Raw genomic sequence first — 12716 nt, 5'->3', positions numbered from 1 at the left:
GTAAGTGCAACTTCATTATAGGCCAGGCCAGATGTAACGGTTTTAGCCTTTTACTAACTTCCATAGCAACCGAACCCAAAATCATCCGTTTTGAAATAACCATCAAATTACAGAGTTTGGCCTCTTCAAAAATCTGTCAGTACGGCATACAATGAATTTAAGGTTATAACAGTAGATTTAAGTGGACTGTCATTTAGTTTGTTTTTGTCTCACAACCGTTACCGCATCTTTTCTGCAGTGTTGGTCAAATTGGTTCAAAGAAAATGAAATGGGTTCACGAATAGCATCGTTTGGTAGTGTTTCTGTTAAGAAGGGCAACCTCTGACAAACACATACATGTACGTACTACCCACCCAATAGCAACTTGATATATCGGAAATCTCGGGTCACCATTAAGTCTCCGACCATTCACATCACATTTACTGAGAATGCAGGATAAATTCTTAAGACTGCATGCCGACTTGAAGTATGAGTAAAAGGAGTGTTCACGCTAAGGGAATTAATTTCCCTTGAGGACTTGAAGTATGGGTGCATTCTTAAATGTGAACAAGGCCAAGCTGCTGTTAAATGATTTTAGCCCATCATTTATGCAGTTTTTGACAAGTGTTTACCTAACTTTTCACTAACATTTTGATAGAATGTGGTTAGGTCATGTTAATGAAGTGTTTTTTCCAGAATAATTGACTGAATGTCCTCTTCAAATTTGTAAAAGGTTACAGGAATGTGACAGTCAGTTTCACTGCCAAAAGTGTAACCAACATGTACTGTAACTAGCAGTCAGAAAGGCTAATGGCTACGCAATGTTAATCATTTCTTCGTGGTATAATATTTCATATGCAATTAGCCAAAACAATGTGAATTTAACCAAATGATTTTGAATGGATACAGTATTGTCTCCAAGTTATCATGAATGGCAGCAAAAGCAGTCACAGCACTAGTATCATGAATGTCATTAAAATATTATCAACATATCCTTCTAATGTTTTTCATACTTTCCAAGGTAAGTTCTATGTGTTTTAGCATGAATCAAGCCTTCTGGGTTGTGTAAACGTTTAGCGTCACCTCCGAAACAAAAGAGACTGAAGGTATATACAATATGTTGTATGTGATTATCATTTGCAATATGAGTGCCACAGTAAGAGACTTCAGCCCAATGTTTTCAATTGCTTTTTAAATGCCCTTATTTGCTTTACCTGACATTTACCTATTTTTTATAACATAAAACTATTGTATTCTGTGTTCTGTATTCTTTCACTTGTTTCACTAGTTGTACAGGTAGTTGACATACATTCTCTGCTACTTGGCAGAGATATTTTTTATTTAAATCAGTGTTTGATTAAAGATGTTATGAATATTCATTGAGTTTAAGTGTTTAATTCTTTGTTAATTAGCAAAAAAGCCTTTACAACAACTTGTAAACATTTTTGTCACCTCCGAAACACATGTAAAATGTTAACGTCACCTCCGAAACGCGTAAGTGGGAAAATTCCAACTTTTGCAAAACTGCATGGATTTTTGTGCAACTTGGATTGGATATTAGCCCTCTGTGAGGAGACATTATTTAGGTTGTTTGACTTGGCCTTATCTTTTTATTAAATAGTTTAAAGTTAAAATTAAGAAAAACAATCCTTGATTTCCAATAAATTTTCAGTTAACATGGAAATATCTGCAATAGTAATAAAAACTTTCTGCCAAATCCTTTTCATTTTTAAGTAACATATAATGATAAGCATTTTAAAGTTTACTTGAAACAGAGTACTGTTTTAAGACTGTGTAAATATGGTTGCTTAAAAATATATCTTTTTGCTTAAAGTTTCCTAGAGTCATACAGTCACCGAAAAATTACACCCATAAACGTATATGTTTAAGCTCCGAAAAGTTGAAGTTACAAAAATTTGAACCCTTTAACATGTGGTGTTAGTAAAAATTTTAATATATATGGTGTTTGAAATTTTGGCCCTGAGTGTACAAAAGTTACACCACTGATTGTGAAAATGACCATATATGTACACTTAATCCATGAAAATTTCAAAGAAAGCAACATTTACAAATGTTGGTCAAATTAACCTCAGTGATCACCCTCGTCAAATGACTTATTACAAAGTCAGAAATATACAAAGGCTATAAGAACTTCAATATCTTGAGTGTACAGTAGATGGATGACAAACCTAGTAATATTGACACAGAATAAGATCTTTAGGAGAACACAGTGTAAACTAATATCTTAGCGTTACAATCATATTTCATCATACTGTACCTGTCCCAAAGTGCAGACCCCAAAACATACTGATTTGGATATTTACGAATGACGACACTTACCTGTCCCCTATTCATACTGCACTACCGATCTACCATGCCTACAAATTGGAAACATTCTTGCACTGCACCCCAATGACCCTCTCTAAAGTCATGAACTTTTCCTATCCATTGTAAAACATCATAAACATGTACATGAATTATATTTTAACATGCGTTAACATAAAATTTACTTTTGTGGTGAATGTGCCACAACCTTGTGATACCATACTTGACTAAATAATGAAAGATACAGTGTGCAGAAAAAAAATCATTTCTTTCTTTAATGTACATTCAAAATCCAGAAATTTGACATCAACCTCAAAGGTTTACAAATTATCAGGAAAATGAAAAAAGTAAAACATTACATTATCTTTGTACTACAAAATATTTTCTGCTTGGTCTTTAAACATTTAATATCTGGATGATCAGGTATAGTAGCAACTGTCTATTTATAAGGTTAGAATGTCTTTATAGTAAGATTTAGTCTAAAAGTCTACAATCAATCACTGTGTGAATATTGCATAAAATGATTACTGTATACATGTGTGAGTGTACATAACATGATAACTATGTGAGAGTGTACATAACATGATAACTATGTGTGAGTGTACATAACATGATAACTATGTGTGAGTGTACATAACATGATAACTATGTGTGAGTGTACATAACATGATAACTATGTGTGAGTGTACATAACATGATAACTATGTGTGAGTGTACATAACATGATAACTATGTGAGAGTGTACATAACATGATAACTATGTGTGAGTGTACATAACATGATAACTATGTGTGAGTGTACATAACATGATAACTATGTGTGAGTGTACATAACATGATAACTTGGTGTGTACATAACATGATAACTATGTGTGAGTATTACATAACATAGTATGTGTAAGTGTTACATGACATGATAACTGTATACAGTGTGAGTATTATATGACACGATTACTGTATACAGTGTGAGTATTATATGACATGATTACTGTACGTGTGAGTCTGTGAGTATTAAGTGACATGATTGCTGTATGTGTGAGTATTATATGGTATGATTTCTGTATGTTTGATTACTGCATGTTTGATTTCTGTATGTTTGATTTCTGTATGTTTGATTTCTGTATGTTTGAGTGTTACATACGATATCATGATCAGAGTGACACAAAGTTACAATCTAACACAAATTGATGCAGAGCTCTTCAAACCTATGTAGACAGCTATGCAATAGTTGGTATAGCTGCACCTTGTGCAGTAATTAACTACAATTTTCTGCCTCGCTGAACAAGCAACTGGTCTTTATATTGTAAATATGAGGGTTGGACTGCAAGAACAATATTCACTGCATTGTCAAGTACGCAGACAGTAATGGTAGAATTCAAGTTACTGTAACCAACAAGCAATTAACAAATACATTTAACACAAATATAGATTGTATTTCTTTAATATTTAGTAATTCGTGTGAGGATAATACTTTCATGGTACTGAGTCAAAATCAGATAAATTCACAGTGCTTTAATAGATACCAGGCCCCCAGATTTAGCGGGTAGCATGTCTGTACAGTGACAGCAAAACCACAGAATCGAAAAACATTTCCCATGATAAAATGCTGCTACTGGATTATTCCCTCACTTCTGTAGACACCATTCTCGTCTTATTCTAGGGTCAATTTGGGATACTGGGACGGTATGGAGATTGCAAGGGAAATATTGGCCAAAGTACAATATTTTCCACAAATTTGTTTTCATATATTGAAGGACAGTACCATGCACACAATCAGTCAGATGTGATTTGCATGCTTGTAGTAAGTCCACACTAGTACATGTATGTGTACTAATTACTATAAACCAACACTCAAAGCTCAAACTCTGAAAGTAGAATTCATTTCTCCACAAACCCAGCAGATTGACTTCTTACTTGACACTATCTAGGCTATTTAGTCACACTTATAACTTCTCATTGACTGTGGTTAAATATCTAATATTAAAAAATTGTTGTATGTATGTAATATGTATATATTTTGGATCCTCCTGCAAGCAGGAACTCGCGAAGAAGCCTCATTGGCTTATCAAAGCTGCAAGCTGACCAAAGTCATTCTCTTAGATTCGTATTTAACGTCCATGATTATGAATTGTCATAGTCATCAACTCTGTAACTGGACGACATACAAATACATTAATCTTGAAATAACTCGAACTGGGGACCTAATGATTGGAAGGCACCGGCGTAAACCACTGAGCTAGCACTACACAGTGTGTGCTGAGCACTATTAAATAGCTATTGATTGTATACAGGTATTTAATTTTCTAAAAGGATAATCTTAGGGACACATTTATGGTTTCTGAAAAGGGAAACTCTGGAATCACTTTTACCGACATTTTGTGAAAATTGTGAGGGGGACCCCGGATCGCAATGGGTATAATTACTATAATGGTGAGACTCATCAGCAACATACAGAAACACTGTACTCAAAGCCAAAGATTTTGTTTGGCCAGTTGACAGCAGACAGTCATTTCTCAGACAAGTTTGCATATTACTAAAATCATAGCGTTTGCACTGTTTGTCAATGTTAGAAAAAACATTCAATATGTAAAATAAATTATCAAAGGAACATTAAAATTATACTTGGTACTTGATAATATAATGTAGTTAACATGTCTTTAAATGTTAAAGTCTCAATGTGTGTTTGCCAAATTTAAACTTGGACCTTTCCAGCTTACTGCCTTAAATGCTCAGTGAAAATGATACTGTTCTATAGATCTGATGCAAGTTTCATATAAATAATCGGCATTATTTTTATTGAGTTATCTGTCGTTTAAAATGTTGAGCTGAATCAAATTTGCCAGATTTATTAACAAGATCGTAGATTATACAAACTTCATTCAAATTTGCAAGCCCCGCCCTACAGATCATGCACCAATCAAATCTCTCTGTTTTGTTTACGACCTTTAGGCTTAGGACTTACTTTCACTTTCGTGGCTAGCCTGTGTTGAATAGTGTACAGGTATTTCTTTCGGTCTTACCGATGTAGCTTGCGAAAAGTTTTTTCCGTGGAATTGGGTAAAAAAAGTGGGCGATATGAGTATATATGGGTTACATTAGTGTAATGAACATGCTGGTATGGGCGGTCACAGTGATTTTATGGTAAATCCTTCGCGCCATAAGGGCAACAGAAAATAAATTTCTTTCTTTCGATTGCGACATTTTTTCTTCATTAAACCCACCTGGACAGAGTGCATTTAGCATCTAAGAAACATTGAATCTGCTTCGGAAGTTTGTTTTCCAAAATTCATCAGCAAACACGTATTGAGACTTTAAAATATGTTGTGTTTGATACAGAAATTGTTCACCCTCAATATTCCATGTATTGAATCTTGGGTTACCATTATTTGTCACGTAAGTTGGTTTTAAGTAAAAACAATGCATGGAAATATTATCATGTAACGAAAATAACTGTTTAAGCGACAGAAGACTTATAAGGAACAAACATATTTTCCATGTATTCTGATATACAGTATAGAACTTCTCATTCTTCTACTCAAAAATTTATATTACATGCCAACCTTAAGCATTACGAGTAGACCCATACAAATCTTACGAAGTACGAATTAATCAGGTCACACATCCGGAGTCTAAATTCATGCTAAGTTCTTCAATATTACCGCCCTTATTTTCTTTCAGGGAAACATTTCATAAGTAGTTTTGATTTATTTGGTACTGAGCCAAGAAAAGCCCTTCCACCATACAGGTACAGACTTCACTTAAAATATAAAAAAAGGCCAACATTTACACATGTTAGGACTGATCTGAGCATTCAAATATCTGTTTTGTCTTAAAAAAATGTTCAAGACATTTATCAAATCTGATGGAGCATGATTTACCAGACTTCAAGGTAAAACTGTAGTTGACCTGTAGACATGATGGCATTGATATGGTGATAGACTCATAGTAATTACAACATACAATAGAAATGCAATATACTGTATATTGCACCGAAGGTTCCTATACCTGGATTGAGAAACCCCACGAAAAGAAAATTGTGAAGGATTCCTGCAAGTGTTAAATATTTTACAATATTGATTGACTTTCTGTAATTTCAGGAGCACTGCTAAAGTTTGCATTCACATTCCAGCAAACCTAATAATATCAGTTGTTTCTCTCGTCCCCATCCCTCCTCCTCCATTTCATAGTTCTGATGCATGCATGATCCTTCCTTCTAGAGTTGAAACATGCTATTTTATCTTTTTCTACACAGAAAAAAAAGAAGAAGGTCCTTACACAGTTAGTGGCATGATTGCAGTCAAATGTTTGTTCTAATTGTTTCAGACTGACAGAAAATGATTGGTGATTTGCCCGTTTTAGAGATCTGAAGAGAATCAATTAATTATTCTTTTTAGAGATGTGATGATTATCAATTATCATGAGTAAGTCTATAATCCCACTTTGTTTATTCACACTAAACAAGGTTAATTTCATCATGTGAACCAACCATCTCCCAGTACTGTACTTGTTTCAGATTGCACTCTCTTACTTTCATGTTTAAAGAGAACTCTATTCATAGTCGAGAGCTAGTACAAATTACTGAACTACACCACAAGATACTAAACTTATTAGATATAAACCATGAGTCACAAAGCCCTTACAACAGTCAAATTCACTACCAATATTTACATGAACCGTACTGGACTGTACTCCTTGAAAATATGAAAAAGTAAACATTGTTCTTGACTGGCAAAGTGGTGACTGTTTGCTTACTGCAGTATAAAAGTTCTTAGTAAGTGCGTTTTATTGCGTGCTGGCACTTGTTGCATACAAACATGTAAACATCACTTCTCATGTGGCCAAAATGAATAATTCCCTTAAATGTGCAATTGTGCATAGTCTCAGAAGTGTCAACCGTGTATATGTAATCTTTAGTGCACCTTAGCTTGTCTAGATAGTCTAAAGTACGTACACCTGATAGTAAAGGACCGTTTACTTAGATATTTGCACATTTTCCTTTGAACCTCAAAACAGGATGTATTTTTGACAAATAGTTCAGGACAACAGGCATTGGCATCAAATATTTTCATTATACTGTAGCTTGTCTATAAGAAATGGTTATTATAAGAGGGGCAGTGAATACAATCAATTTTAAGCTGGTAATAGTGTCCAAACATACTTTGTGCCAGTAGGTGCACTCACATCAAATTTATCAAGTTAATGCCGTCTTGCTATGCTACCAACTTTGGCAGGGTACACCCCAACAGGAAATGCTTAAGACTGTACATTATCTGAAAGATAAGTCCTGTAACCTTCCACATTTATTGAATGTCACCCTGGTGCCTGTTTTCATGGCAAAACATTACAATATTTCTTTTATCATTTCAGTAGCCTTTATATGGTTTCTAATGGTGTAGTTTTCTTGACATACAGTATCTATTATTCATTGTTATAATTTGATATTATCCAAGTTCAACTTTTAATGTAAATTACTGAGATCTATAGTTCAAAATTATAATGAGTAATCATTCTCTTCAAAAGTGTTAGCTATATACCAACCATTTCTGCCCAACAAGTACCAAAATGAAATAATACTTTTCTTCACTTTCAAAGTCAAAACAACCTTCTGCAATGTTCAGCTAGAGCTCAATTTACAGTACATGCTTAGAAACAATGCAGATATAACAACGTGTGTGTGTGTGTTTAAACAGTCCCATACCATAAAGTACATTTTCCTGACTAACACCATAGATTTTTGGCATGTGGGATTATGTGATAACATTTCACTGATACTAGACAACACCAGTGTTTTTGTCATAAAATTGACAATACAAGTTAAGAGAAGAGCATGTACAGTAGAATTTATGACACCACCTCAAGGCACACCCAGGTACCAAGCAGCAAACATATCCTCAATATGTCCTGGGACAGAACTCAGACCCGAATGTGAACTACTGTACCTTGCTACAATTTGTTATTCTTGTCAGAGTAATAACCTGCCCTCAAGTGTAGTACATTACACATGAACCGGTTGACTTCCAGGTTATTATTAACCGTGGATGCTTTGGGCTCACAAAATCCTTCTCTGCTGTTTTCTATTTTCTTCTCTATTTTACTTGTTTTTAAATATTTGTGTTTTTCTGATTTAACAAGGACTAAAGTCAGTTCACTTACGAAGGTTGAAAGGGCCTGTTAACTCACATGGCTGATTTTAGACAGTAAATTGGCAAACAGAGGTTAGCCAGGTGGGAATTGCTTACACAGGGAAAGAGAATAAGTTGTACTGCACCTATAATAGTCCTATACAGGGTGGGTTTGGTTACAATTTATTAACAGTATCCAGCATACCAGTCAGCCTCAGTGCTATACACCTGATTGTCAAACACTGGTTAACTCTCTAAGTATAGTTTACTGGCCATTTACTACATGGACAACTTGCACTTCAACACTAGTGTGCTGTGTACCATACACATACCTGACCATAGCTGGTCAGTGATACCCATTTATTCCTCACAAATTTATAGTAAAAGTATAACAAGCATATGATAAAACATACCAAAAACATATAGGTCATGGCTATACATTAGTTCTTAAAGACCTCTGCGTACCTTTTGAAAGAACATGTATGCAAATGTTTTGTAGCATGATTTACTATAACCTAAGAAAAAAGCCTTGAATCATAATTAAACTGTTATTCAAATACAATATTATGGTGAAAATGAAAGCAGGGTTATTGGCTGAGCTGCTTAGACAGGTATCAAACATACAGTACAGTATTTATAGGCCTTCAGAAGGACAGACACACTATTCATAAATGAACATCATAAAACCCTGTAAAATAAAGGGTCATTTACACTTACATACTACTGGAAGGACACCTCTATGAAACAGGTTGGTCAAATGCAGAACAAAACTGTTCCAAATTTAAATCAACTTGTATAATATTCAACCTTTTTCAATCCAACTTGAAGTTTTATTGGAAATTTACATAAAGTTGACGGTCATTTTATTAGTGCATCAGCATTGCTTAATAAATAACTGACTGGCAGGTAATGACAAAGGTTCATAAAAAACTTTGCATTTTCATGTAAAGCTTAGAGTTCACAGTACACTTAATCACACTTAAACCAAACTCATAAAGATAAGAGACAGGAAGCTAGCAAAAGCTTTCGCAGAAATTAATTTATACGACCACACAGATTAAAACCAACTTCTCTCCTAGCATGGCAGGACAATTTCCATGCAAACCTACTTATTGCACATGCACTGAAATGTAATTGCAACCTGAATGAAGCTACCGAGAAGGTGTCTTCCCATAGCAGTAAAGGGATAATTTTGTGTTTCACAATATTTACAGTTAGTCGAACACTTTACAATTATTACTTACCGAGACATGCCTGCCATCTGGTAAAATGGCTGATACAACGAAAGTTGCTTCACCATCTTGAATTGAATTTTTGACAAAGAGGCTCCCCCAGTCCTCTTCTTCATCAGCTTCTGAGCTTAAAGGTCCAGCTAACATCCCCACTGCATCGTAACTAGCACTGAAACCCCGGGGTGACAGATGATTGTCCTGCTCTTGAAGTTCTTCTGTTGTACCTTCTTCATTGATCCCATACAGCAGCCTTCTTTGATAATGCCTATGCTGCACATTGTTTGATTGATTGATCCATAAATTTTGCACCTCTGGTCGCAATCCTGGGACATGTCCATGGGCTTTGTTTGGAACATGGTTGTTTTTTAGCTTAACGTGATGTGGTTCTGAGAGAGACCTTTCCCTCATGTACGTATCTCTGGCTCTATGTTGAGGTAGGTAACCATTCCTGGGGGTCTGTGGCTTACTGATTCTGCCAGCACCATGCTGTGCCTGGATATTCCTGCGACTTTGCGATGGATGGTTAGTATTAATATCTTCAGAGAAAGTCACCGTATGCATTTTGTGACCTCTCTTTAAATTGCATTCTTCTGATTGAAATGTGCACCTTTCAAAGGGCCTTCACTGTTATTCAAATGAACTTAATCTGAAGAGAAATGAGTAAAAATATATTGTTGGTATGCATAGATCTATTAAATGTCAAATAGGAAGATGTTGCATAGCAATCTCCCAACGAACCATGTCACTGACAGGAGTATGGTTCCTGTTTGAACTAACAGTAATCCCTTTTAGTATAAAAAGTTCACTTGCAATAAATGGAGCAATTGCAGAATACCCTGCATCTATCACACACCAGGCTTTTTGCGAATGATAATACATTGTTTACTATACGGACTTCCCGTCAAAATCTGTGAGATTCAAGAGTTGCGTGAATATTCTGCAATTCAGCAGAATAAATATATATATATATATATATATAAATAACACTTGTGGGTAAAATATCAACGGTAAAAAATTGGCCCAAGTCCTAAAGGCAGAATAAGCAATTAAGCATTTAGTTTCATATATTGGGACATGTCATTTGCATAAATTTCATACACATAAAAAAAAGGATTGGGTAGCACAATGAATAAGAGAACATCTAATGCCAAGACTACAGAGTATTATTATGGTATAAAAAACATGTTATACAGACTTGCACTAACACCAGCATATTCACTCCCAGCCAGTATTACTAGCAGTAGCATGTTGTGATGTAAACTTTTATGGAATTGATACCCTAACTCCTAAGCTCTATCAAAATCATAGCACAGTAAACATTGGTGTAAGAGAAATTGACTAACAAAACTGTCAAGCTGTTTAAAGGTCATTCATACAGGCCTAGGTTACACTTTGCTCTTGAGGCTTTGTAGGCTTAGCAAATGTTAAATTTTTACTTCGAGTTAAACGATTGAAATGCAACCCTGGGCAGAAACTGGCAACGTTCGCGACATTTAGTCCTACCTACACTGACTGAGTTACTGTACCTGAAACAATAATAGGTATATCAAAATAAGTCTGATTCAAACAACGATGGACGAGAGTAAACATTGAAGAGATGTACGATGTGATTTATTGTATTAAGCAAGAACATACTATTTCTGCGTGTGGTAGTAATCCAAATGTATAGTCCAACAACAGCTCGAAAGAGATTTACGGTGAATAGCTCGTTATTAATTTCAAATCCGGCTACTGTGTTTCGGGTTACAGCAAAAGCGTACGTACGTGTGTGTATACACAAATACAAACTGACATGACTAATGTTTACATGTAAGGCAATGAGCGTCTCGTAGTGAAATGAAGTTACAGGTAACCATTGATGCTTAACCTCATTGCACCAGCCGTTTCTATTTCGATCTAAACACTTACGATCGTTTGCAGAAAGCGTTCTATAATATATATATGCAGGTGCGTATCCAGGGGGGGCGTTGGGGGCGCGCGCCCCCCGGGTAAAGAAAAGAGGAGAGAAAAAAAGAGAAGAAGAAAGGGAAAAGGAGGGGAAAAAAGAAAAGGAGGAGAGAAAGGAAGGGAAAAGAAAAAGAAAAAAGAGAGAAAAAGGAGAAAAGGAGGGAGTAGAAGATAGCCAAGACCTCGGGAAGAGAAAGAGGAACAGTCATAGTTACAGCGCTGATCCCTATTATATACACAGGGTAGCCAGTGACAGATCAAGGATTACGGAGGGGGTGTGCGCCTCACCCTACCCCTTACACCGACAACTCCATTTTTGACGTTTACATTTTTCCTCTCTCACTAATGTATCTATATAAATACTAAATATGGTATATCATAACGCGTGTGTGTGTGTGGACGCCTTAAATTAAACAATTGTACAAATTGTAGTACAATTGTGCTATATGGAACCAACTGTGGCTGGTCTTGAACTCGACCGAGTCGTCGGGGAACATGACGCATTTCGGGAAGGGGGCGACCGCCCCCCCCCCCCCCCGCACGGGCAAATTTTCTTTACGACATCGCTAGTAATTTCAAAATAGACAATGCTTAGATGCAACTTACAAGGCCTGGGAAGTGTCATTTCCAGCGATCTGGGAGGCATTTTCGGCCAAAATTTTTCTTGTACGCTTCGCGCCAACTCATGGTGGCGCTTCGCTTAGATAGTTTGTCTACAGGCTTCGCCCCTCCCTTGGCAAATTACTCGCTACACGCCTATTCGAATTTGTAAAGCAAAGAGCAGATATAACATAATATCAGTGAGCATTGAAATGCATGTTCCACGATGAACAGCCTCAAAAAAAACTGTCTATGTGTGTAGTCAAAGGCGTAGGAGCCCAATTGGATTTGGGGCTGTAACGACTTGCCCGAAAAAAAAGCCGAAATTTTTCGCGCGCATAGCGCGCGTTCAACACATCGATGCCAATATCATATAAGCAAGCATCGGTCATTACATCAAATGGCATCGTGTACCGCACGGTCTGTGAAAGTTGCACAGTATACCGCCGGATGCTAATGTAAACAACCAAATGTCTTATGTAGATGGAGAAAAAGCATACAGATCAATTTAT

The 12716-nt window shown here is 36.0% G+C and overlaps 1 protein-coding gene across 2 annotated transcripts in view; it reads right to left on the bottom strand.

The window, feature by feature from the left end:
* LOC139963282 (uncharacterized) overlaps nt 1-11471 on the bottom strand; it is a 140329-nt gene extending 128858 nt beyond the window's left edge. The window contains exons 1-2 of one of the 2 annotated variants that reach the window (XM_071963941.1): nt 11293-11471; nt 9670-10303 (exon numbers count right to left, since the gene is read on the bottom strand). In XM_071963941.1, the coding sequence (XP_071820042.1) occupies nt 9670-10218 (549 nt within the window). In that variant the 5' untranslated portion in view covers nt 10219-10303; nt 11293-11471. Of the gene's footprint in view, nt 1-9669; nt 10304-11183; nt 11201-11292 lie in introns of those variants that run through there. The other variant, XM_071963942.1, reaches the window with a different exon arrangement.
* Nucleotides 11472-12716: the final 1245 nt, after the last annotated feature.

The sequence above is a fragment of the Apostichopus japonicus genome, chromosome 21 (assembly GCF_037975245.1).
Source record: "Apostichopus japonicus isolate 1M-3 chromosome 21, ASM3797524v1, whole genome shotgun sequence".
NCBI classification, from domain to species: Eukaryota; Metazoa; Echinodermata; class Holothuroidea; order Aspidochirotida; family Stichopodidae; genus Apostichopus; species Apostichopus japonicus.
This window is presented reverse-complemented; position numbering and strand designations above follow the sequence as displayed.